Source organism: Nothobranchius furzeri, chromosome 6 (assembly GCF_043380555.1).
Source record: "Nothobranchius furzeri strain GRZ-AD chromosome 6, NfurGRZ-RIMD1, whole genome shotgun sequence".
In the NCBI taxonomy this organism is placed as follows: Eukaryota; Metazoa; Chordata; class Actinopteri; order Cyprinodontiformes; family Nothobranchiidae; genus Nothobranchius; species Nothobranchius furzeri.
Window position 1 is genome coordinate 36,737,341 of NC_091746.1, and position 24,922 is coordinate 36,762,262.

Sequence of the window (24,922 nt, forward strand, 5' to 3'; positions counted from 1 at the left end):
CCTTATTTAGGATACATAGAGATAAGTGTCACATTTCCAAAAGAGCTCGATCAGTCTGGACTTGAGTTACCTACCCTTGCGTTAGTGGTTCCGGATATAAGCTCAAACTCTGATACACCACTACTCATTGGCACAAACACACTCGATCCTTTGTATGAGCAATTGTCTGCCAATAACTTACCTGATTCCAAGGCACTCTCTTATGGGTACCAACACGTGCTAAAAGCCTTAGCAGTCAGAAAAAAACAAAGCAAAGATGGACGAGTTGGTGTGGTGAAGCTTCGAGGGAGAACCCAAGAAGTTCTCCCTGCAAATAAAAAACTGTTACTAGAAGGGTTTATGCAACCCAGCCAAAACAAGCATGAGCCTTATGCACTCATTGAACAACCCACCAATGGTTCTCTACCAGGGGGTATAATTGTAGACTGTTGCCTCATTTCCTTACCTTCACATGGTCCATACAAAGTACCTGTTGTACTAAGAAACGAAACTAACCATGACATCACATTACCCACTAACTGTGTGATCGCTGAGTTAGTTAAAGCCGATCGTGTTATGCCATATCCAGAACCTGACAAAAGTGATCAGAAAGTACTTGCGGCGTGTAGTTCGCAGCAACAGACTTCACCTTCAAACCCTCTTCTCAGTTTTGACTTCGGTACTTCGCCCTTGTCCGAAGAATGGAAAGGGAGGATCACCAACAAACTTAACACTTACTCCGATGTGTTTTCGCACCACGATCTTGATTTTGGTCATACACAACAGATAAGACATCACATCAACTTAAAAGACGAGACCCCATTCAAACAGAAATCTCGGCCGATCCTTCCACATGATTATGAAGCCGTGAGAAAACATTTGGAAGCCCTCTTGGAAACCGGTATAATAAGAGAGTCGGAGTCTCCATTTGCCTCACCAATAGTGGTAGTTCGGAAAAAGAATGGTGAGGTACGTCTATGTATAGACTATAGAAAGCTTAATCTGCAAACCATTCGCGACGCATATGCCCTGCCTAACTTGGAGGAGTCCTTTTCTGCTCTCGCTGGATCACAGTGGTTTTCTGTGATGGACCTCAAGTCAGGTTACTATCAAATAGAGATGTGTGAAAAGGATAAACCTAAAACTGCTTTTGTTTGCCCGTTTGGGTTTTATGAATTTAACCGTATGCCACAAGGAATAACAAATGCTCCAAGCACTTTCCAACGGGTTATGGAAAAGTGTATGAAGGACATTAATCTGAAGGAAGTGTTAGTTTTCCTAGACGACTTGATCGTCTTTTCCAACTCCTTGGAAGAACACGAAACCAGACTTTCTCACGTTCTTGAACGGCTTAGAGAATACGGACTCAAGCTATCACCAGATAAGTGTCGTTTTTTCCAGACATCTGTGCGTTATCTTGGACATATAGTATCTCGAGATGGCATAAAAACCGATCCAGATAAGGTGGAAGCACTCAAAACATGGCCGAAGCCTCAGACTTTGAAGGAACTCCAATCTTTCTTAGGATTTACCGGTTATTACCGACGCTTCGTTAAAGATTACTCAAATATTGTCAAGCCACTAACATCTCTCACGGCTGGTTATCCACCCAAACGGAAAAACTTTAAAACACCACCATGTAGATCAAAGTACTTGAACCCCAAAGAACCCTTTGGGAATCGTTGGAGCCAAGACTGTGAGAAGTCCTTTCAAACTATTATTGAAAAACTTACCACTTCGCCAGTTCTTGGCTACGCTGACGCAAAACTCCCATATCTAGTACACACAGATGCTAGTACGACCGGACTCGGTGCAGCGCTATACCAAGTGCAAAACGGTGTCACACAGGTAATCGCTTATGCAAGTCGCGGTTTAAGCTCTAGTGAAACTAGGTACCCTGCGCACAAGTTGGAGTTTCTAGCCTTAAAGTGGGCCATAACAGATAAGTTTCATGACTATTTGTATGGGAACACATTCACTGTCATTACTGATAATAATCCGTTAACTTACCTCTTAACAACGGCAAAACTCGATGCAACGAGCTATCGTTGGCTAGCTGCGTTGTCCACCTATAATTTTGACATCAGATACCGTGCAGGTACACAGAACGTTGACGCGGATGGCCTGTCTAGGAGGCTGCATGATAAACCTGAAGACAACTCAAAATTCACTGAGGAATGCCAACGACTAGATGAGTTCCGATCTCATCTTTTATCCTCTGTCAAAGAAGTCGAGCTTCAACTTCAAGCCGAAGCAGTGAAGGCAACATGCCAAAAGCACATGGTCTTGGATGAGACTGATTCTCCTTGTGGTTTAGTTCAGTCACTTGCCATGTCTGCAGCGGCCATTCCAGACCTATTCCAGTTGGAAGACAATAGTGACAGTTTCTTTGCTGTGCCCAAGTATAACCATGCTGACCTTGTCTCCTTGCAGAGGAAAGATCCAACCATTGGCCGAGTCATTCAGCTGCTTATGACTGACAATAAACCGCCAACTGATACTATTGCAGAACCCCCGGTGGTTCTTAACCTTTTGAGAGAGTGGAAACGGTTTGAGTTTCAAAATGATTTACTGTACCGGAGACGCCAATTAGGACCAGAGACATCATTGCAGTTAGTCTTGCCTGATTCATTACGTTCAACAGTCATGCAAAGCCTACATGATGATATGGGGCATCTTGGGGTTGAACGTACGACAGATCTCATTCGGTCCCGTTTTTACTGGCCAAGAATGGCTAGTGATATCGAAATCAAAGTTAAAACTTGCGAAAGATGTATCCGTCGGAAGGCCCTCCCTGACAAAGCTGCTCCAATGGTGAGTATTACCACCACCAGACCTATGGAGTTAGTTTGCATGGATTTTCTCTCCATAGAACCAGACAGTAAGAACACTAAAGATGTCTTAGTGATTACAGACCATTTTACAAAGTATGCAGTGTCCATCCCAACCAAAGATCAGAAAGCCACCACCGTCGCGAAGAACCTGTGGGAACATTTTTTAGTCCACTACGGGTTTCCTGAGCGTCTTCATAGTGATCAGGGACGGGATTTCGAATCACGTACAATCAAGGAACTTTGTTCTTTACTTGGTATCCGTAAAGTCAGAACGAGCCCTTATCACCCTCGTGGCAACCCCGTTGAACGGTACAATCGTACATTACTCAGCATGTTGGGAACTTTACAAGCCACTGAGAAACATCACTGGCGCGATTTTGTAAAACCACTTACTCACTCGTACAATTGTACAAAAAATGACGTGACGGGATACTCTCCCTACGAGCTAATGTTCGGTAGGCAGCCTCGGTTGCCTATAGATATTGCCTTTGGGTTACCGCATTTGAACAAGCCCTCTATAACTCATTCTCAGTATGTTAAAGAACTGAAGAGTCATCTGGAACAGAGTTATGACATTGTCATAAAAAACTCTCAAAAAACAGCGAGGAAGAACAAAGAACGGTTCGACAGAAACATTCGTGAGTCCACACTAGGTGTGGGAGATCGTGTTTTAGTCCGAAATCTTCGCTTAAGAGAAAAGCATAAATTAGCAGACAAATGGGAGCAAACAGTGTATATAGTTCTCAAACAGATGGAAAACTTGCCAGTATACACTGTAAAACCAGAGAACGGAGAAGGACCCAACAGAACACTCCACAGAGATCTTTTACTGCCTTGTGGTTTTCTCTCTTCATTAGAAAATGAAACAGAACGCGTTACGAAACCTAGCAGACCTCATACAAGACAGAGTTCAGCCTTAGAACCTGACCCAGATGAGCCACTTGACGAAGAGGTAGATGAGTTTTATCACTCTGATCTTCCACAAGTGCTAAACCGACCATCCTATCAAATAGCGGTCACCTTGCCAAATAGGGAACTCATAGCAGATTCAGGACCGGTAAATAATATTCAACAACAAAACACACTATCCTTACACACAGGGGATTGCAAGGAACCAACCTTAGCTGGTAATGAAAATGCTGAATTGTCCTTACTTGACAAAGGCATCAACACCGAAACATTCTTACCTGACAGAATGAGTGAAACTGCGACATTCTTACCTGAAAGAGTGAAAGAAGCAGCAACATACTTACCTGAAAAAACGAAAAAAAACGAAGTATACTTACCTGACGTAGAAACGGGGGATGAAACTAACACAAACCTACCTCAATTGGATGGTGTCCTAAAGTCGCAGCAACGTGATGTAAGTTTTGAACCCATCATACACGATCAGACACATACATCTGAAAAGACCAAAGTCTTAGAGAATAGCTCATCAGCTCTGTCGGAAACAGAGAGCTCACTTCGTCCTGTCTCAGTTGAGAATCAAACCGAAACGGATGAGCATGATACTGTGCAACCAGAGATGTATGTCAGGAGATCTGAACGAAGTAGTCAGCCTCCTCAAAGACTAACTTACTCTCAATTGGGCAATCCACTAGTGACCGTAGTTAGGTCCCTTTTCCAAGGACTTAATAAAGCTTTTATTGACTCTCTTACTCAAGAAGTTGTGTACCCCGTAGAAACAATGCACAGGGACGTGCATGATATTTAATGGGGGAGGATGTAACCCAGAAGCTAGAACCTTAATGAGGTATTAACTAATTGGCTTACTAATATGATCCATCCTCAATTTAGATAAAATATAAAATATAAATTAAGGAAATTAACAATACTAATTAATAGATATCTAATTAACTAATAGATAATTTCATAATGAATTATTGGAAGGGTGAATAACTAAAATAACGAGTTTAATATTAAACATCGGTTAAAACAAGAATCTTGAACATCACTAACAGAAACAGAAGAGGAAAGCTGTATACTATTGGTCCAGGTGGGAATCTGAAATTTCATTGGCTGAGAGAAATAAGTCCCGCCTCCGCGAAATAAAACCGTGCGACGCAGCTGAGCGAGAGGAGAGACAAACGGCTGTGCAGCACGCAGATACAGAAAGCAAAGACTGAGCGGTTAGAGAGAGAGAGAGAGAGAAAAAAAAACAACGGTCGAGGCCGTGAAGAACCCTGATTTGGGTGCCGCATAGATAGAGGGAGAGGCGGACTTGACTCCTTCTAATAAGAGCTAGGAACTTGGAACAACGCGATTTGTGTGGAGACGACAGAGTGAACCAATCCTCTGTAGGAGGGAACCGTTGGAGCGCGTTGGCTGGGTTTTTTTTTTCCTTGGGTTTGATCCTGACTCCTATGATCACTCACTTGGAACGAGAACTGGATTTCTTCCTGACGAGGGAGATGGCGAGCCTTAACCACTGAACGAACCAGGACATCTCAAGTAACTGAAGAGCAGACTGCTCTCTTCTGTGAACAATCTCAACGGTGCGGTAGGAAAAAATCGCACCACCGGACTCTGACTTTCACCCCAAGCGTGGGGATTTGACTTGACGCCGGCTGACTTGTGACTCATATGATCAAATCTCATACCGAGCATTTTACTATTGTCGATTGTTTTCATCTGTTTTTGTGTGTTATCTTTATGTGTTATATTTCCCATTATTATTAAAATTTAGTATATAAACCGTTTCATGCTATACCCGTGACTCCAGTCATTCTTAAACAACCTCCAATTCTCCCCGAACCTAATTATTGGCCCATTTGTTTATTTTTTCTTTTAATTATCTTATTGTATCCTGTAATCCGGTTACAAAACCATAATAATAAAAACATTTGTAACTGACCTATTTATTATTTAGAGTTAAAACTGAATATTATATAGTTTTTATTTTGTATTATATCACAGTATTAAACTAAAATTGGCCCTCACCACCTTCTCCTCCTCCTTCACCAGGGGGCATTAGACATCTATAGGACTGGATATGGCAGGTGTTTTGATACTAATTTGTGACAATTGTCATTACGGGGGTAAAGCTCAGTGTTTTGTTGTTTCTAAAACTAAAAGCAAAACCAGTTTTTAAACATGCTCACAAAGGTTGTAGTTGTTGGGCACATTGTGTCTAAAACAGTCAGCGTGGTCATGGGAAACACATCTTTGTTTGTTGGTCACCAACGGTTTCCTTACAGACTTTTAACTTCAGTTGTTGGTGGACTTTTGTACTAATGAGCCCATTGGAGGGTAAGATAGTGACAGAACTGAGTGCATCCGGATGTTTGGTTTGGGAGACAACCAGCTGCTGTCACTTTTATCTTGGAAGTCTGGACATGATGGACAGCAGGCTGAAGGTTTTTATGCTGCTCCATTCAAACGACTTAGGCTTGTGTTTTATTTTTGCCTTGTTCTACAAACCAGTTACTGGTGTGTCAGTTTGGTACCACAAGCAGTTGTTTGATCATGTGATCTGAGCCACTTTTAAAGGGTGTAACGGATGTTTTTGTTAAAGTGACGAATATAAGTCAAGATGTGTCTCTTCTGTGGTTTTACAACAAGGCGAACTCCCCTAGAGTGTATTTCCTCATTCCTCTGAAACAACACTAATTACTGCTGTGACTCTTGATTTCCTCTGGGCAGACTGGGAGACGTTTCCGCTATCTTTTAAAAAGTCTGCAGACTTTTCAGTTTGAATGTGAAACAATTCCTCACACTTGGGCTCACGTTTACCTAGAAACCAAGAGAAGCTGATGGTGTTGTTAACACAAATGAGATGGGTGCTACTGAAGCCAGAAGAATGTCTAGAACAGGAAAACTTTGTAATGCTGCTCTTTAAAGATGTGAACGAGCTTTTGGATTGGTTGTTTTTTATCTTTCCTCCAGCAATAGCAGACAGGATTCTGTGCTCCCAGCTGAATCATAGCCGGGAGTTTACAGATGTCTAAAATGTCCTTTTATGGCAGCAAAGGGGTCTAAAAAAAACAGGAAATGGCATTGGGTCATCTGATCTCACAAGAACCCTGTCATTTTAGAGCCGTGGAAGATCCATGTTTGTCTGGACACAACGCTACGGACCCCGGACCTGGACTCTGCTCGGTCTGAAATAACTAAAAAAACGGACTGAATAAAGTAATTAGATAGAAGCTCTAATTAGGAAGGGAAGCAGGAAGGACTGCTGCAGGAAACTTCCAGTTTTCAGTCAAACAAACAAATAGTATTTCTTTTCAGTCTCTGCTTTCCAACAGTTACATAAGTAGAAGATGCATCTAAGATACTTGAGAATGTAAATAGCTCTTTAAGATAAGAATGAATAAAAACATAATCTTTTCAAATAAATTTAGATTTTCAAAGCATGACAGCGCCGCTATGTTTTTGTTACCTATTGTTAAATTAGGAATATCAAGTACAGTACTCTAAAGTAAGTAGGCTTGTAACCACTAGAGTAGAGGGACTCAAGCAGGCGTGTAGATTTTTACTGACAAGCTGCTGAACAAATAGTGCATTACAGGTGAAACATTTCCATATTTAAATGTAAACTTTCTGATTAGGATGGTGAGACTGTGGTTCCACATGGAGATTAGACCAGAGTCTGAGGGACTTCTGTTGTCCTTCAGAATTACAATGTTCACTTTTTTTTCATTTTATCTTTGGGACATTTCATCATATTCGGTGGACTCGTTCAGAGTTTCATGTGTTGAGCCAGATCCAAAACCACAAATGTTAGTTTAGCCTCGCCCCTTGTCGGTGTTTCCTGGGGCAGCTGTAGGTATAATGTACCCATCAGTGTGTAAATAGATGAGTGATTCATTGTAGTGTAAAGCGCTTTGGAGTCCTCTGACTCAGAAAGAGGCTGTATATGTGCATCTAATTTATCATTTATCACCTTTGAGACTCTTGAAAACTTTCTAGACTATAAGAAGATATTATACAATAAAAGTCAAGTTAAAAATTTACTTCAAAATTTTAAGTTGTACTCTGGGGAAAAAGAGCTCCGGTGCACCAGTTTAAGGACGTAGAAGTGAGCTGGAGGAGAAAATAGCTTCAGACGACAGGATTCAGAGTTTTTTTTTGCTGATATTCAAACATCTTGCATCTAATTGGCTAACAGTAACAAACTCCACCACTGACTGTTTGCTTTGCAAGGTTGAGGTTTGAGCTCCACAAATTACACAAGCCTGGAGGAGTTCTGCCTTGTGGTAGAGTTGTTAATGCTAACAGTTAGCTTCTCCTAGCTTATGCCTGGATCACATCAGATGCGGAAGCGTGACGATGCGCCACGAAGCGGTGCGGAACGACAAGCCTTTCTGTTCGGCGCCCTTGTTAACCTACGGTCTCGGTCACATCAGCTGCGAAGTGCCACAACGGCTCGTGCCGTGCAGCGATTGTTTTGGCATGTGCTCTAAATTTTTCGCGAGCTGTGAGTGAGCCATGTCAATTCTGACAGGAAGTCAAACCCAAACAGAAGAGGCAAGCTGGTAAATTTAACAAAATAAAGACATTTTTCAAAATAAAACACAGCAATTGATAAATGTGATACTTTTTGTGTATCTAAAATGATTAGGAAGATGAAAATGAACACACACACACAGCAAGGGCACAGGGGGTGGGGTGGGAGGGGTTGGAAAACAGTTGGCATGAGCAGAAGCGCTCGTCGAAAAATCTCGCCTGATGTGAACAGAGGAGCAGCGATGGAACTGTTTACCATCTAAAATCAAACGTCCAGGAAGCAGCAGAACTTTGCTTCGCAGTTGATGTGATCCCAGCGTTAGACGTTCTCTACTGTTTCCTGGATGCTAAACCATCAACAGCCTTCTGTCCCGAGTCAAGATGGGTGACTCTATGGTGACAGTGTGATGTAGAGCTGTGAGGATTTTCACATCCCAGATTCTCACCATCTATTTTCTATCAGAAGCTAATGCAGGAGATAGGTGTAGGAGTTATGTTCAGCCTACATGACAAACTCAGAGTGACAGATTATATTCAGAAATAATGATAAGTGTTTTTTTCAGTGAAGTTGACCTTTAAGGGGGACATATTATGCAAAAGTCACCTTTAGCACATTTTATGTTGTTGCTTTATGGATCTCTACTGCTTCTAAAAACCACTAAAAAGTTCCCGAGCGTGGCTGTGTCTGAAGCTCACTGCTCCCTGTGGATGGGTTAAGTGCGGAGAAGGATTTTCACCACACACTGGTGTGTGTGACAACTATGGGACTTGAACTTTAAACACTACAAATAAACCTGTCCATCTGCTTTCTGTCAAGTGTTTGGTTTTAGAAATTTTGTGCTTAAAATTAGGTGTTTCAAAAAGTACACGATTGTGACATCACAAATGGGGGAACTAGAACAGAACGTCCCTCACCGCTCCAGGCTGGAGGAGCAGCAGCTCTAATTCTTAATTTTTATTGTGTGGGATGTCCTCCCATGCAGATTAGAAGATATAATTTCTCTCTCATCTGAAAGAAAAAGGCTTTGTCTTGGTTTTCTATCAGAAACAGAACTCTGCTGTAAAGCTGCTTCTTCCTCCAGACTAAAACCACTAAACTGGCTGTGTTGTTGCTTTCTTCACAGAGAGAGTAGTATTATTCTTGACATACTTGAATTTTTGCTTATCTTTTTTTAACTTCTCTGTTGTCTACCAGCAGGTCCAGAGGAAATGGACAGTTCTTTAGTTAAATAAGATACAGGAACCACATGCAGAACTTTGGCTACATGGTGTTATTTTTCCCTGTTCTCTTCATTATATTATCTGTCTTGATGCGACCAGCCCATGCTGTGTATAGTAATCATGTTGCAGAAACACCACAAAATTTATTTTATGTTCTGTCGGTGTTTTACCGAGCTTTGGCTGCTGCTGACTGAGCAGCTGTGGCCTTCTTCTTGTTGGTTTGAGGATCATTTGAACAGGTTTTTCTGTATTTTTTTAGATTTCAAACATTAGCATCCTGCTAGTATTTAAACATCAGATAAACCCTGTCATACTTTATTTAATAAAACAAAAGAAAAAAGTCAAGAATATAAATATGAAAAGCAAATAATAACATGAATCCAATAACATATCCAACAAAGGATGGAAATAAGGTCAGTTATATTTAATTCCACTTCAACAAGTTATTTTATGGCTCGTTGTTGAATTATTAACCATAAAACAAGGCTGGTCCCACTTCATCTGCCGTTAGTAGGCAGTGAGCAAAGGTCTAGTAGTGCTGCGTTCACTGGCACTCAGACATTTGAAATCTACCCTTTTAAACAACAGTTGTAAAACTGGGAGGTGGGTTGCACCTGGCAGAGGGGGGCATGAACTTATCTAAACGACTGCTGATGTCATGGAAAATGAAGGTCATGTTAGTCAGAATGTGTGCAGAATTAAAATTATCGTAATCTTATTTTCTCTCTTTCTGTAATCCGACTAGGACGTGTTCAACCAAGTCGTCATCATCTGACTGAGCAGGAGGTGTGACAGTAACAACTCTGGTCTACATCAGGTATGGGTGTACTCGTCTCTCTGGCAGCGTGACCGCTGAAATGACTCATTTAACAGGCTGAGTTAGCCTGATATATTTAATGTTTTATTTTGACATGTTTTAAATCTGTTCCTGTTTGCTGTGCACTTCAAAAGGTGGGCAGTAGTTATTTTACCTTTGTGTGAGGTGGCATTCCTGATTACAACATCTAAAACATGTTACTGGGGAGGGGTCAGCGCAGCAGCACACTAGTCCAGAACCTGTCCTGTAGATGTCTCTGGAACTGATGTGGCCCTGAAGACTGGACTATGCAGCGTTAACGATGCCCTCAAAATCCAGAAGGTTTCTCTTTGGTGGACTTCAGTAGCCTTGGTCACACTGCAATTTTTAATTTTTTAATTTGTTTTTTAGCTGTTGCAAAATACTGCTTCGTGTCACACTGCAAGGCCTCTAGAGAGGTGGCCGAAGTTTTCAGAGAGCCAAACTGCATTATGTCTAGCAGGACGTGCTAACGTCGTGAGTGTTCTTGCCAAAAAGCATTTGTCAATAAAACCAAGACAACGGTGTTGAAAGCAGAAAAAGCACCACCTTTAACACTTCTTTTATTAGACTCTAAATCAAACTCCAAAAATCCACATGTACTTAGTCAGGAGCACTGTACATATAATCCAGAAACAGTGGATCCAGGTGCTGCACAGACGTAGGACAAACGTAGAACAAAGCAGCCAGACTGGAGCGCTCTGGTCAGTAATGATGGTCTAATAACATTTCTTCTTCAGAGTTCAGGTGAACTATTGGTCCACATGTGCCTGTGCATATCCTTCATTGTACACTCCTCACTAGTTTTTTGCATCACTCCCTAGGTGGAAAGCATCGACATATAAATATTGGACAATGGGTTTCCATAGGCTCCAATAACACGTTTTTGAGGCTAAATGGGAGGTGGCCACCACCGCCATTTTGACCGTGTCACAGGTTCCGTCAAGCCCAGACAGTTCCATAAAAGGGAAGAGAGGAGGAGCTGAGGGTGGGGCTGTAAGGCTGGGATCGACTGACGACACCCGGTTGAACTAGCTACAAGCTAACCTGAAGCTAACCCAAAGCTAATGCGGAGGTGGGAGCTAAGCTAACAGAGGTAGCAACCTAGCTACAACCGGAGTTAACTGTGCACAACACCAGAGCTTCTGAGTCAGAGATACGCCGGGCTGACCGCTGGGTAAAACCGGGTGGAACACAGAGGTCTCCCGAAAGCTGCTGAAAGCCGGCAGCCACACAGCAGACAGAGATGCGCCGAGCTGCGGGGAGGGGAGAAACGGGTGGAAAACATTGGTCTCCCGAGAGCTCCACAAGCCGATAGTCGGAACCCAGCTCCACCAACATGTCATATTTCAACCCATTTTCTAAAGTGCAGCATTATGTTAAATGCACTGGGTTTTACCCTATTACATTTAAATTTCATGGTTAAACAGTACATGTTAAAATCTAAGCTCAGCTCGGCAGTGACCTAAAATACATAAATATAATTTTACTTACCGAAAAAAATGAAGTGGAGACTCCTTGGACGCTCTATTAGTGCAATTAATGCCACAGCAAGTCTTTTTGTCCAACAATTGCACAAAAAATATCCAAAACAGAATACACAAACACACAGAGACTCTAAATCCCGAAACAGTTTCCAGGCCAGACCGAGGCTCTACTGAGGCCTTTCCACGGAACTAGCTCTGTGGTCACGTGGGTCTGATGCTCATTAATTATACAGAATTTTAGGCTTTTAATACACTTAAACAGAAGAGTGAGAAAAAAAAATTCACCCCCCTCAGAGTTGTCATGAGTGTGAACTAGATCATTTAAACCAAAAACATGTTTTGGTACCAGGCTGTAAACATGTTTATTTCTGCTGTGAAATTGGTATTTTTAACATGGGAGTCAATGAGGATTTGCTCGCTTCTGACACCAGCCCCCAGCGGATGAGGGTGGAACTGCAATTTTTGGTACTTCCAGGTTGGCCGCAATTTTTGAACCGCATTGTGGGGGCTTGGTGGAAAGTGACAGTTGGTTTCCTCTTACACCTGTTAGCTCAGTGACCCAATCTTGGAGAAGTGGAAGGAGATGAAGCATTCAGCCAATCAGCATCTGTAAATGTCAGACACAGAAGAGAGATGTCTGATTTTTGTCTTTGCTTTGTTTCTGTTGTCCTATTTATGTATTGCAGCTGACTTAACTTGACCTAAAATTCTCACCTAGGTTCAGCTGTGTGTTGGCTGAAGGTGCAGAGCAGCAATCATGGTTGCCCTGTCCTTGAAGATTGATGTGGGCAATGTAGTGAAGACCATGCAGTTTGAGCCCTCCACGATGATCTACGATGCCTGTCGGATCATCAGGGAGAGAGTTCCTGAGGCACAGCTTGGCCAGCGTGAGTTCCCTCTCTCCTGTCCCCTTGCATGAGTGCACAGATGTACAAACGTGTTTTAATTACGATGCAGAATCCGACATGGAAGCATCAGTAACGCAAACAACTATGTGAACATGAAATGTTTATTTTCTGTAATTAGAGCTGTTCTGTGAGGAGACTTTTCTCTATCAGGGCTTTGATTTCGTCCACAGCACAGTGTGTTTCTAGTGGCAAACAGAGACGTCACATGTGCAGCAAAAACATCAGAAAAGTAAACAAATAAACATTTAAAAAATAAATACATTTATAAAAATACATAAAAATGTATAAACATACATTTATAAAAATAGAAAAGTATGAAAATAAATAAAGTGATAAAAAAACATTTTTATTGTAAAATTAAACTTTATGTTATAAAGAGATGACTCCAGTATTAATAAATCATTAATTAATAAATCATCATTCCAGTACCCAAGAAATCCTCCCCTACTGAATTGAATGACTATAGACCCGTGGCTTTGACATCAGTAGTCATGAAGTCCTTTGAGCGTTTGGTGCTGTCCCATCTAAAAAGCACCACAGGTCACCAGCTGGATCCCCTGCAGTTTGCCTATAGGGCAAACAGGTCAGTGGATGATGCAATTAACATGGGGCTGCACTTCATCCTGGAACATGTTGATCAACCAAGGACCTACACAAGGATATTGTTTGTAGATTTTAGCTCTACGTTTAACACTGTTACTCCAAAAATCCTCACCACAAAGCTCTCTCAGCTCACTGTTTCCCCTGCCATGTGTCAGTGGATTTCCAGCTTCCTGACAAATAGGAGCCAGCATGTGCGGTTGAACAACGTTACATCTGGCACAAGGTTGATCAGCATCGGTGCACCACAGGGGTGCATCCTTTCTCCACTGCTCTTTTCATTGTACACCAATGACTGCACCTCTAAGGGTACAGCTGTTAAAATCCTGAAATTTGCAGATGACACCACTGTCATTGGGCTCATCCGGGATGGTGATGAGTTTGCTTATCAACGAGAAGTTGAGAAGCTGGTGGTCTGGTGTAGTCAGCACAATCTTGAGCTTAACACCCTTAAGACTGTGAAGATGGTTGTGGATTTTAGGAAGCTTCCCACAGTGCTGCCCCCCCTCACAATATCCAACAGCCCAGTGTCAATGGTGGACTCATTTAAGTTTTTGGGAACTATCATTTCCAGGGATCTGAAGTGGGAGAAAAACATCAACTCCATCCTCAAAAAGGTTCTGCAGAGGATGAATTTTCTTAGGCAACTAAGGAAGTATGGCCTACCACAGTATAGATCATCTTCTATACTGCTATAGTCAAATCCATACTCTGCTCAACCATCACTGTCTGGTTTGGGTCAGCCACAAAAATGGAAAAATGCAGACTACAGTGCATAATTAAAACAGCAGGAAAAATCATCGGTGCCCAACTGCCAGGAATAGTACACCAGCAGGACAAGGCAGTGAACATTGTCCAAGACTCCACACATCCTGCATCTACTCTCTTCAGTCTCCTCCCATCTGGCAGACGCTATAGATCGCTGTACACAAACACTACCAGACACAAGAACGGCTTATTTTCCTCTGCCATTACTCTCCTGAATCTGTATTCTTTTACCATTCTTTTCTTATACTTTTTTACATTTTTAAAGTATGCTTCTGGATATGAATGTGTAGGTATGTATGTGTGTATATGTGTATGTGTGTGTGTGTGTGTATATATATATGTATATGTATGTGTATATGTATATGTATGCACGTATTTTTGTGTGTATTTACTCTTTCTATTTTTTTACTTTTATTCTTTATTTTTATTTTATTTTATTTTTTATGGTAATCCAAGGTTTGTGCTTTTTTCCTGATAAAGGAACGCATTCTCATTTATTTTGTATGTTGTAAGTTTTAGAGAGCTAACGTCTGCTGAAGCTAAATTCCTTGTAAATGTAATTTTACTTGGCCAATAAATCTGAAATCTAAATGGGTGAAGAGTGAGCATTGATAGAGGTTATGATGGTACTTTTCTGGTGTAATCATTAATAATAGAACCTCAGAACTACACAACATAATGGAAAGAAACGTTTCTGGATTGGATTAATAAAACCATTCTGGACCACAGATCTCTGTACACGTTCTACCATATCTTTATAAATTACTGTGCAGAGGTTTACGACTAGAAACCTTCAGCCGAACCAGAACCAGGAAGGACCATCTTTGCCTGGACATACTGAGGTCTGAGAGGACCAAAGAGAGACAGAGACACAAGGGGTGGACCAAGCATTGTTTCTATGGGAGTTGGGGAGAGAAAACAAGTTAAGGGCAACAACAAAGTAAACACAAACATGTTGAGCATAGGTACTTCATCCGGCCCTCAAGCCACATCTTTCTGGCCCCGAGATCAAATATTTTCACCAATGTTGATGCAGGCTTTTTGAGATTTGTAGTTGAGTACCCTTGAAATAACCTTGCGCTGAGATGTGTAGACACGAGATGGGGCGGGACTACACATAAAGATCTGGCTGCTGCCAGGTTACCCTTGAAGTAGCGTAAAAAATCAAAGACACCAGAATGAGGAAATATAACCAGTCTGTCCTCCAGCAGTCTGTAGCCTAGAGCAGCATAACTAAAGGGATGAGCCAGGATAACACAAGCTAACTTTAGCAAGTCCACACAATAAAACAGGCCAGAGCACATTATTATTATGAAGCTAGGGCACATGCAGAGGACACACACACACACACACACACACACACACACACACACGCGCACGCGCACACGCACGCGCGCACACACACACACACACACACACACACACACACACAAAATACCCTTAAAAGGGAAAATCTGGAGCCGAGTCTTAAAAGTAGACAGGGTGTCTGTCTGATGGATGAAAAAGCTGGTTCCACCAGAGAAGAGCCTGAGGACTGAAAGATCTGCATCCTGTTCTGCTTTTAGAACCTCTAGTTCACCTACAGCCTGAGAGCCAGGTGCTCTGCTAGGAACGTCTGGATAAAGATCTCTGATATAAGAAGAAGCTTGATCTTTAGGAGTTCTCTAAGTTAGAAAGGAAAATGGAAGTGGTTCTCACAGTGAGCCGATGACAAAACTAGACATCTGGATAGACGAGCTGATGTCTTTGTCTTTCTGTCCTCTAGAAGTTGTGGAGAATGATATATATGTGCATCTTTTGGATAAACGTTTGTTACGAAAGTTGGTTCTGATCCGATCAACAGACAGCTAATGGTTTATGGGTTCTGACTATGTTCTATGGAATATTTTTAGGCCCCTGTGCTTTGCTTAGCTAGCATAGTTTTAGGATTCCTCTTTGACCTGATGCCTTTAGTGTAAATGTCTGAATTCATTATAACTATGTCATCATTTGCTTTCTTTACCTTGTAATTGAGCAACCTGTTCATGGGAAACAGCTGTGTGTCCTGGTTTTAGCCACCCTTTTTACATCATCTGGGGTGCTTGTGAAGTCATATGTTATTATGCAAGATGTTTCACCAGCAGCTCCAGTAGGACCTGCTCCAGCATGTAGGCCAGTGTGCATTCAGAGTGAGTCAGAGACTCAAAATGCCAGAGCTTCTTATCCTGGCCGTGGGAGAAACGTGTTTCTACTGGCCAGTAAATTATAGAGTTGAGTTTGACGTAAATCTGAAGGTTTTCTAGTTAGAACAAACTAGTGATTTAACACTGTTAGTAGAGGGAGACCAGTACAGCCCAGGGTTTCATCCTGGTCCTCCACAACACCTTAGAAAGACTCCTTACTCTGTTGAGACCGGTTTATTTTCTCTCTAAGAACAGATGACTCCGTGAACTTGATCACAGTTTCTTGTGTAGAGAAAAGTTCTGACATCAACCCAGTTATTGTTTCTGGTTGCTTACCAGTTTGTTCTTACAAAACATGACTGGTGACGTTATGTTTGGATGTTTTCCGTCCTGTTATTCTCTCTGAATGAATAAATAATAGTTTCTAACCAGACTTTTACATTCAGCTTTAGTATTTAATTGTAGATCAAACCAACTTATCATTATTGAATTGACACGTTTTGTGGTTTAAACAGAACAAATATTGTCCAAATCAGAGATGATTGATCATTTAAAGACGATGATGTAATCCAGTTGCAAATAACCAATGGGACTGTCTGAACAGCATTGGTTTTAGGTAGGATTTAGAGGAATGGTGGTGGTATTAAGCAGCAGACTCAGACCTGTCTGCCCATGCAGCAGGTATCATATATACTTCTGCTGTTGGATTTGATTACAACAGAGCATACAGAATCTTGAACAAAAAATGTTCTGCTCTTACTGGTCTACCCCTAGTGGGGGCTGTGCGAGTTTGAGGGTTAGTTCTGGCCTTCTGTTGTCCCCATGGTGATTCAAGTAATTGAAGGAAGAGCAAAGCTGAAGGTGCAGATGGAAATCCATCCATCCATATTCTTCCGATTATCCGGGGTCGGGTTGCGGGGCAACAGCCAAACCAGAGGCCCAGATTTCCCTCTCCCCAGACACTTGGGCCAGCTCCTCCGGGGAAATCCCAAGACATTCCCTGGCCAGTTGAGAGACGTAATGGGCCATTCCCATCTGTACCGGGTCGGCCCGGGCCGGGTAGCCCCAGTCGGCCCCAGCCTGGCCCGGTTGATTCCACACATCCTTGTCTTAAGCCCATGTGGGCTGATTCTACCCACCAATCAGAGGCTTGCTCTAATGGAAGGTGTGAATTTGCTGTCAGCAGTGGGTGTGTTGGCCCTGGTCGGCCTGAAGCAGACCCCCTCGAGAAGAGGGCTGAGAATGAGCCTTGGTTGGCCCGTAAAAATACCAGGCCACCCAGATATGTAAACAACCTACGCTACCCGGCCCGGGCCGACCCAGTACAGATGGGAATGGCCCAATAGTCCCTCCAATGGGTCCTGGGTTTTCCTTTGGGTCTCCTCCCAGTTGGACGTGCCCAGAAAACCTCACCAGGGAGACTTCCAGGAGATATCCTAATCAGATGCCCGAGCCACCTAAACTGGCCCCTCTCGATGTGAAGGAGCAGCGGGTCTACTCCGAGCCCCTCCCGGATGACCGAGCTTCTCACCCTATCTTTAAGGGAGAGCCAAGACACCCTGTGGAGAAAACTAATTTTGGTCACTTGTATCCTTCTATCTCCTTCTTTCGGTCACTAAAAGCCAAACCTCGTGACCATAGGTGAGAATAGGAACGTAGATCGAAAGCTTTGACTTCTGACTCAGCTCTCCCTTCACTACGACAGACCGGTACAACGCCCACATCACTGCAGACGCAGCACCAGTCTGCCTATTGATCTCGCGTTCCATCTTTCCCTCATTCGTGAACAAGACCCCGAGAACTCCTCCACTTGGGGCATCCCTGACCCGGAGAAGGCATTCTACCTTTTTCCGACTCAACCATGATCTCAGATTTAGAAGAGCTGATTCTCAACCCAGCTGGTTCACAGTCAGCTGCGAACTGCTCCGGTAAAAGCAGAAGATCACGGTCTGGTGAAGCCAACAGGACCACATCATCTGCAAAAAGAGTAACCTGATCCTTAGGCCACCAAAACAGATTCCCTCAGCTGTGGAAAGTCAAGTTTCACCTCAGCTTTTGGTTTAAAGTTTGATAGTTCTGCCATAAAGGCATGCGTGTGTGTGTGTGTGTGTGTGTGTGTGTGTGTGTGTGTGTACTTTTTCTATATGCTTAATATGGGGACATTTGACTGGTCCACACAATGACAAAATACCCTTAAACATGGTTTTAGAGGCATGGTGTGAATGAACTTTTGATTTAGATTAGTGTTAGGAAAAGAACAGAGTTAGTTATGGTTAGGGTTAGGGTATGGGTATGGGTTAGGCATCTAGTGAAGGCCCAAAAATGAATGAAAGTCCACACAAGAGACACGTGCGCGCGCATGCGTGTGTGTGTGTGAGAGAGAGAAAAAGAGTGTGTGTGAGAGCTAAGCTCAGCTAAGCCTGGGCCCTGATGGAGTGGTTTTCTCCATCACCTTTGGTGCTCCTCTCCAACAGTTGAGTGGTTTATGGGATGAAATTCCAGATTGCTCAGATGTTGCTTCTGGTGGATCATTGGCTGTGATGCACAACACCAAGACTTCACTGGTGCAGGTGACTGTGCATTGGCTGGCCCCTACCTCCCTCCCCCGTAACCATGATCTGATTCATCAGAGTTGTACCACAGTTCCTGTTTCGCTGGGTAAACCTCTGGTTTCACTGCCTCATTTCTCAGCCTCTGGTTGGAGGATTGTGGTTTGTGTTGAGACAGATGACACAACCTTCACTCCGAGAACACACAAACTATTTTTGTGTTTTTAAAACATGTATTTTTCTGAGCAACCATTCTTAATCTTGAAAGGGAAACTGAGCAACTGATTTTATATACTGTGATGCCACATGACTTAACCATGGCCAAACTCTTTCTGTCACCGTCAGCAAGCTGTAGGGTTTCCCTGGCTGATCTGTTAGTCAGTTAACCCAGACCTCACTTTGTCCAGGCCTATCTGCTTTTCACTCCAAAAACGCACATGAGTGTTTTATTCAGATGAGTTGGACTAAGTGAAACATTTTCTTGCTTTACATTTTGATACCATGGTAATGTGGACAATCTCACCACCTAGTGGTAAAATGTTGATATGTTAATGTTTTATTAGAATGGTGAGTTTTACCTGTAAGTGGCCCTTAAAGACACACTCTGGTTCCCACATGATCACACTCATTTGACCGTTTTCCCTCTCTAGCCAACGACTATGGACTGTTTCTGTCAGATGATGACCCAAAAAAAGGCATTTGGCTGGAGGCTGGGAAGGCCCTGGATTACTATATGTTAAGGAACGGGGTGAGTAAAACTCCACTCCATATCAGTGCTGCCAAAAACTACAAGAGAGGATGACATTATGGGGTTGTGGGGTCAAAGATGTGCTGTGGTGTAAACATGTCTCAACAGCTTTGATTTTGTTTTATTGGAAAATGCAGCAGTCTCTGAAACAGTGTGCATTTAAGTTTTCGTGTTCAGCTGTTTGTTCTTCATGCGTTCTTGAAATATGATTTATTAGTAAATTGACATTGACAAGAAAAAGCAGCAGTCCTTAATCAGGGGAGTAGATGTCATTTGTCCAGACTTTAATGTTAAGCTCTGTGCAAACGTCCAACCTTTTGCTTTATTGAATCCATAATTGTTGAAAACTCAGTCTGAATCAAAACTGAAATGATCAAAATTAAGTGCTCCTTAAATATCAAAAGTTAAGCTTTTACATCAGAATTATGTGTGAGCCATGTGACTGGATTAGGATTAGGGAAAATCCTGTGGCGCTTCACAAACACAAAACAATAAAGAATTATTAAAAGATTTCTAAATTTATTAAAAATATGTTTAAAAGGAGAAAAAAATGTAAGGAAAGGGAGAGAAAGTTGATAGGAAAGAGGGAAATCAATGGATCCCAGGAAAGGCGGAATAAGAGCAGAATAAGGAGAGGGTGGTGACGAAGGTCACATCAAAGCCAGCTTGAACAGGTCTATTTCTTCAGGTTTCAACTTTAAAAAGAAGCAACAGTACAGATAAATAGATTAGTTATGTCTGTGTGTCCTGTATAAGATGGGTTCTCCTGTAATCTCTTCTTCTGCTGTCATTCCTGCTGTTTTCTCATTAGCAGCATCTGTTGTTTAAGAAGAAAACAGCTAAAACGGCACCAAACCCTAAAATTATACCTCAGTTAATTTTCGAGAAAAATTCATTCTTTTGATTTTAGGATTTGATGTATAGAAAATTCCGTTACATTTTAGTCACTGAAAGCGTCGTAAACACACGTGTAGGTTTTTAAATGCTTCAGAACACATGTTGAGTGATTCCCATCCCTGATGAGGCTGCAGTTTCAGCTGATCTGATCACTGAAGCATCCATCAGAGCACCTGTCTTTAAGACGAATCCCATCTTGACATTTGAACCACTTGACCTTTTTTCCTTAGGACACCCTGGAGTACAAGAAGAAGCAAAGGCCTCTGAAGATCCGCATGTTGGATGGCACAGTGAAGACCGTCATGGTGGATGACTCCAAGATCGTCAGTGACATGCTTATGACTATCTGTGCTAGAATAGGTGGGTTCTCTGAACATCTCTGACATGTGCAGGCGGCGGCGTGTCTTCTTGTTCCTGTCAGTTTTAACACAGTCCTCGTGTTCAAATGTCAGGTATCACGAACTATGATGAATACTCACTGGTGAGAGACATCGGTGAGGAGAAGAAGGAGGAAAACACAGGCACACTGAAGAGAGACAAGACTCTTCTACGAGATGATAAGAAGATGGAGAAGCTAAAGCAGAAGCTCCACACAGACGATGAGTGTAAGTGCAATCTGAAACACACCTGCCACACAGAAAACATCGTGTATGTTGTATAAATGAGCTAAAATGCAAAAAAACCCCATTTATCTTATGAAATCATACCATCGTTATTTAAAGAGCAAGTCACCCCCAAATCACATTTTTTTGCTGAAAAACTATACAAACGAGTCTAATTGTGTTGTACTCACCTGTGGGCAATAATTTGGCACTTTAGTGCATCTTAGGTCAAATTTAAATATTCTGTCTAAAACCGTCAGTGTTGTGCCGTCTTCAGGTAAAAACTCTGCACAGCATTTGAATTAAAATCTGCCATCGCTATTGGCTAAGATGTACGCTGATGTTAGCAGGTACATTATGATGTCACAATGTCGTTGTGAGTCTGTGTGTGTGTATTTGTTAGCAGCTCCGCCCTCTCGGTCTCCCGGGCAACAGCATCTGTTGCATTTTTCAAACAGGAAGTGGGAGTGGAGTAAAGCCTGGGGCAGACTGGAGGCGGACACGCAGCGTCGCACCCGAGCCGTCTTTTTAAATAGAAGCCATTATAGTTAATGAGAGTGGGCACACAGGGAGCGCCGCGCCGCGTCCCAGAAGCGCTGCGCCAAGGCGTTGAAAATCGATGCCAGTTCTATCTCAAGCGCTGCGGCTGTTTACTGCAACATTGTAGAGTACTTTACAACGTACATTACGACGCAGAACGGCTTTACAGCACCCAGTATTAAAGCCGGCTGGGTTGGTGTTAACCCAAACCCTAACCCAGCCGCAGTTTTAATAACTTTAAAGTACTATTGATTTTAAAATATTCAAAATAGCGTACTTACCCATTTTTAATAAATTCAAGTCTCACAAAACATGACGGCAAGTCCCATCACGTATAAACACGAATAACAGTGTGGAACACTGTTTTAATAAATACATTTGCATGTGTCTCTAGTAGGAATGCATGCTTTGTAAGACGTATTCTGGGAATAAAAACACCGGTGCACCATTTCCAGGCGCTATAAAACTGCCACATCAGAGGAGAGCTTCATACGACAGCATTTGAGTCTTATTTCCTGATATTTTGACAGCTCAACTCTGATTGGCTGACATCAACATGACTACCACTGACTTGGTTTTCTTTGTAACGTTGATGTTTTATCTCCACAAAAAACACAAGCCTGGAGGAGTTCTGCTGTGTGGTGGAGTAGCTAATGCTAACAGTTAGCTTCTACTAGTAGAGACAAGTGACGTTCTCTGCTGATTCCTGGATGCTAAACCAACAACAGCCTTCCCCGTTGTGAGTGAAGATGGGTGAGTCGATGAATGTTAAGCGACAGTGTGACGTAGATCTGTCAGGATTTTCAAATCCTAGAGTTTCATCATCTGTTTTCTTTCGGAAGCTAATGCAGGAGACAGGTGTAGGAGATGAGAAAAACTGCATGTAAAACTCAGAGTGACTGAATATAATCAGAAATAATCATTAAAAATGATTTTTCAGAGTTCCACACCTTTAAACTACTGTTCAGATCAAGTGTTTCATTCAGAAACACTCCCAACAACAGCACAGATGGAGAAACTGAAAGGCACTGGTTGGATCAAAGAGTGGAAGAGAAACCAGAAACCCACCAAACCTCACTAGAATGACGGTGTGTGTGTGTGTGTGTGTGTGTGTGTGTGTTTGTTGCAGAAACTTATGTTTTAGCTCGTCTCACATCAGGGTTTATATATCCTGTAGAAGTTTTAATATAAACTTTTAGTCTACAAATGTGTTCTCTTGAAACAAACCTACAAAAAGAGTTGTAGTTTAGGACCAACAGAATAAAAGTCATCTTGTTAATAAACAAGTGTACAGTGAAAGTGCAGGAGGCAGGTTGGTTTGACACCACCTATGAAGTTTCTACCTGTTGGTCGTGGTTAAAGAGAGCAAAGCTGATTATTTAGATCACAGGCCACTTACTGTGACCACTGCTCCTCGTAGTGAACTGGCTGGACCACGGCAGAACGCTGAGGGAACAGGGCGTGGAGGAGACGGAGATGTTGCTGCTGAGGAGGAAGTTCTTCTATTCAGACCAGAATGTGGACTCTAGAGACCCCGTTCAGCTCAACCTGCTTTATGTTCAGGTAACTTCAAGATACTTTGTTGCTTTTAGTTTTACTTTATAGACAATAATCTGAAATCCTGCAGAAGCTCATCAGGAAATATAGCTCTGGCTTTCATTGAGTTAGAGTCTAGTAGAGACAAAAAAAAATTGTGTGTGTGTGTTTTCAGGCTCGTGATGACATTCTGAACGGATCTCATCCCGTCTCCTTTGACAAGGCCTGTGAGTTCGCCGGCTATCAGTGTCAGATCCAGTTTGGTGACCATAACGAGTCCAAACACAAGCCCGGATTCTTGGAGTGAGCTTGAGTTTGTTTGTATTCATTCATATCTGAATGGCTGCTGTTCGTGTTTCATTCTGGGTCGACTTTTTTATTTTCAGTTTAAAAGAGTTCCTGCCTAAAGAATACATCAAGAACAAAGGAGAGAGGAAAATCTTTCAGGTAAAAACCCCATCAGGAATCTGTTAGACTGACTCGGCTACAGTCATGCTGCAGACAGACCAGATCTGATCAGAACCAATCAGACCCAAAGCAACCTGAGTCTGAACGGTCTTGTCTCATCTGACCTTTACATCACTTAAGTGTGACGGGTGGAGTACATGTGCTCTGGAGGAGGTGGGAAGCAGTAGGACCAAATGTAAACAACACCTGAAAGCTGCTTCCTTTCATCACCTGCTCATAAATGCGTCGGCTCTGATAGCACAACATCAGGGTGGATTCGGCTGTTGACATGTGTATGTCCATGTTTAGTTCTGCAACACAGCGTGCTCCGTGTCATACGGGTCACCTCAAGGCCATAGACTGTTCTCACTGGATGTAAATTAGAATGAGAACTAGGGTTGTCACGGTATGAAAATTTAACCTCACGGTTATTGTGACCAAAATTATCACGGTTTTCGGTATTATCGCGGTATTTTTTAAACGGTGTTGCATATGTTCAGAAAGCATTGATAGTCCTGTTCTACACAAACTGAAATAGTTTTGAAAAGGTTTAACAGTGTTTATTAAACCTAAAATAACACAAAGCCTTAGCAAAAGTGCAACTTTTCACAAGTAAAGGAACAAATAGCTTCTTTTTCTGGAACATGTTACAGTAGTCAGTGCAGGTTTAAATTATACAAATCCAAACATTCGAAACATAAACAATATGTAAACAAATCAAAGAAACACCACTTGTTTTCTCATATACTTGTTTTCTTCATTATCAAAATGAAAATCTAAAACTCCAGTCCACACTTGACTTGAGCACTGTACAAGTAAACCTTAAAAATATGTATTTAAAATAAATAGCCACTTTAAACAAATGACTAAAATAACTACTACACTATGTAATCAAATCCAAATGTTCAAGTATAAATGGCATTGAACAAGTAAACAAATCAATGACAAGGAACTAATTGTATATTTCTCTTCATCATCAACAAATAAGATGCTTCATCCAGCAACAGGGTGTCCGTGACACGGTTTAAATGCTGGCAGAGGACGCTGCGGCTGCAGTATATAGTGACTCGTTGCATTCTCCCTCAGCCAAAAGTCCTCGCGTCATGCATTTAAGCTAAAATGCTCATGTTGACTTACCTTGCACTGGCTGTGGAGACGTGGGTGATGGTCACGCAGATGTGCCATGAGATTTGAAGTGTTGCTGCCTTCTGCAGACACTTGTTTCCTGCACGTTCTGCAAACGGGATAGCCGTCTTCTATTAACTGTCCCTCAGCGTTTTTCAGAAATCCAAAATATGCCCATACTTCCGATTTAGTCTTCTTTGAGGGCTGATGGATGTCCTGGGCGCTGCCGTCTCCTC

The 24,922-nt window shown here is 42.2% G+C and overlaps 1 protein-coding gene across 2 annotated transcripts in view; it reads left to right on the top strand.

Moving 5' to 3' along the window:
- Positions 1 to 24,922, top strand: part of tln1 (talin 1) — an 89,489-nt gene that overhangs the window by 18,145 nt on the left and 46,422 nt on the right. For both annotated transcript variants that reach the window (XM_054744042.2, XM_054744043.2), the window contains exons 2-9: positions 10,228 to 10,299; positions 12,523 to 12,691; positions 19,442 to 19,539; positions 20,667 to 20,796; positions 20,889 to 21,041; positions 22,999 to 23,141; positions 23,290 to 23,417; positions 23,501 to 23,561. In XM_054744042.2, the coding sequence (XP_054600017.2) occupies positions 12,562 to 12,691; positions 19,442 to 19,539; positions 20,667 to 20,796; positions 20,889 to 21,041; positions 22,999 to 23,141; positions 23,290 to 23,417; positions 23,501 to 23,561 (843 nt within the window). In that variant the 5' untranslated portion in view covers positions 10,228 to 10,299; positions 12,523 to 12,561. The remainder of the gene's footprint in view (positions 1 to 10,227; positions 10,300 to 12,522; positions 12,692 to 19,441; positions 19,540 to 20,666; positions 20,797 to 20,888; positions 21,042 to 22,998; positions 23,142 to 23,289; positions 23,418 to 23,500; positions 23,562 to 24,922) is intronic.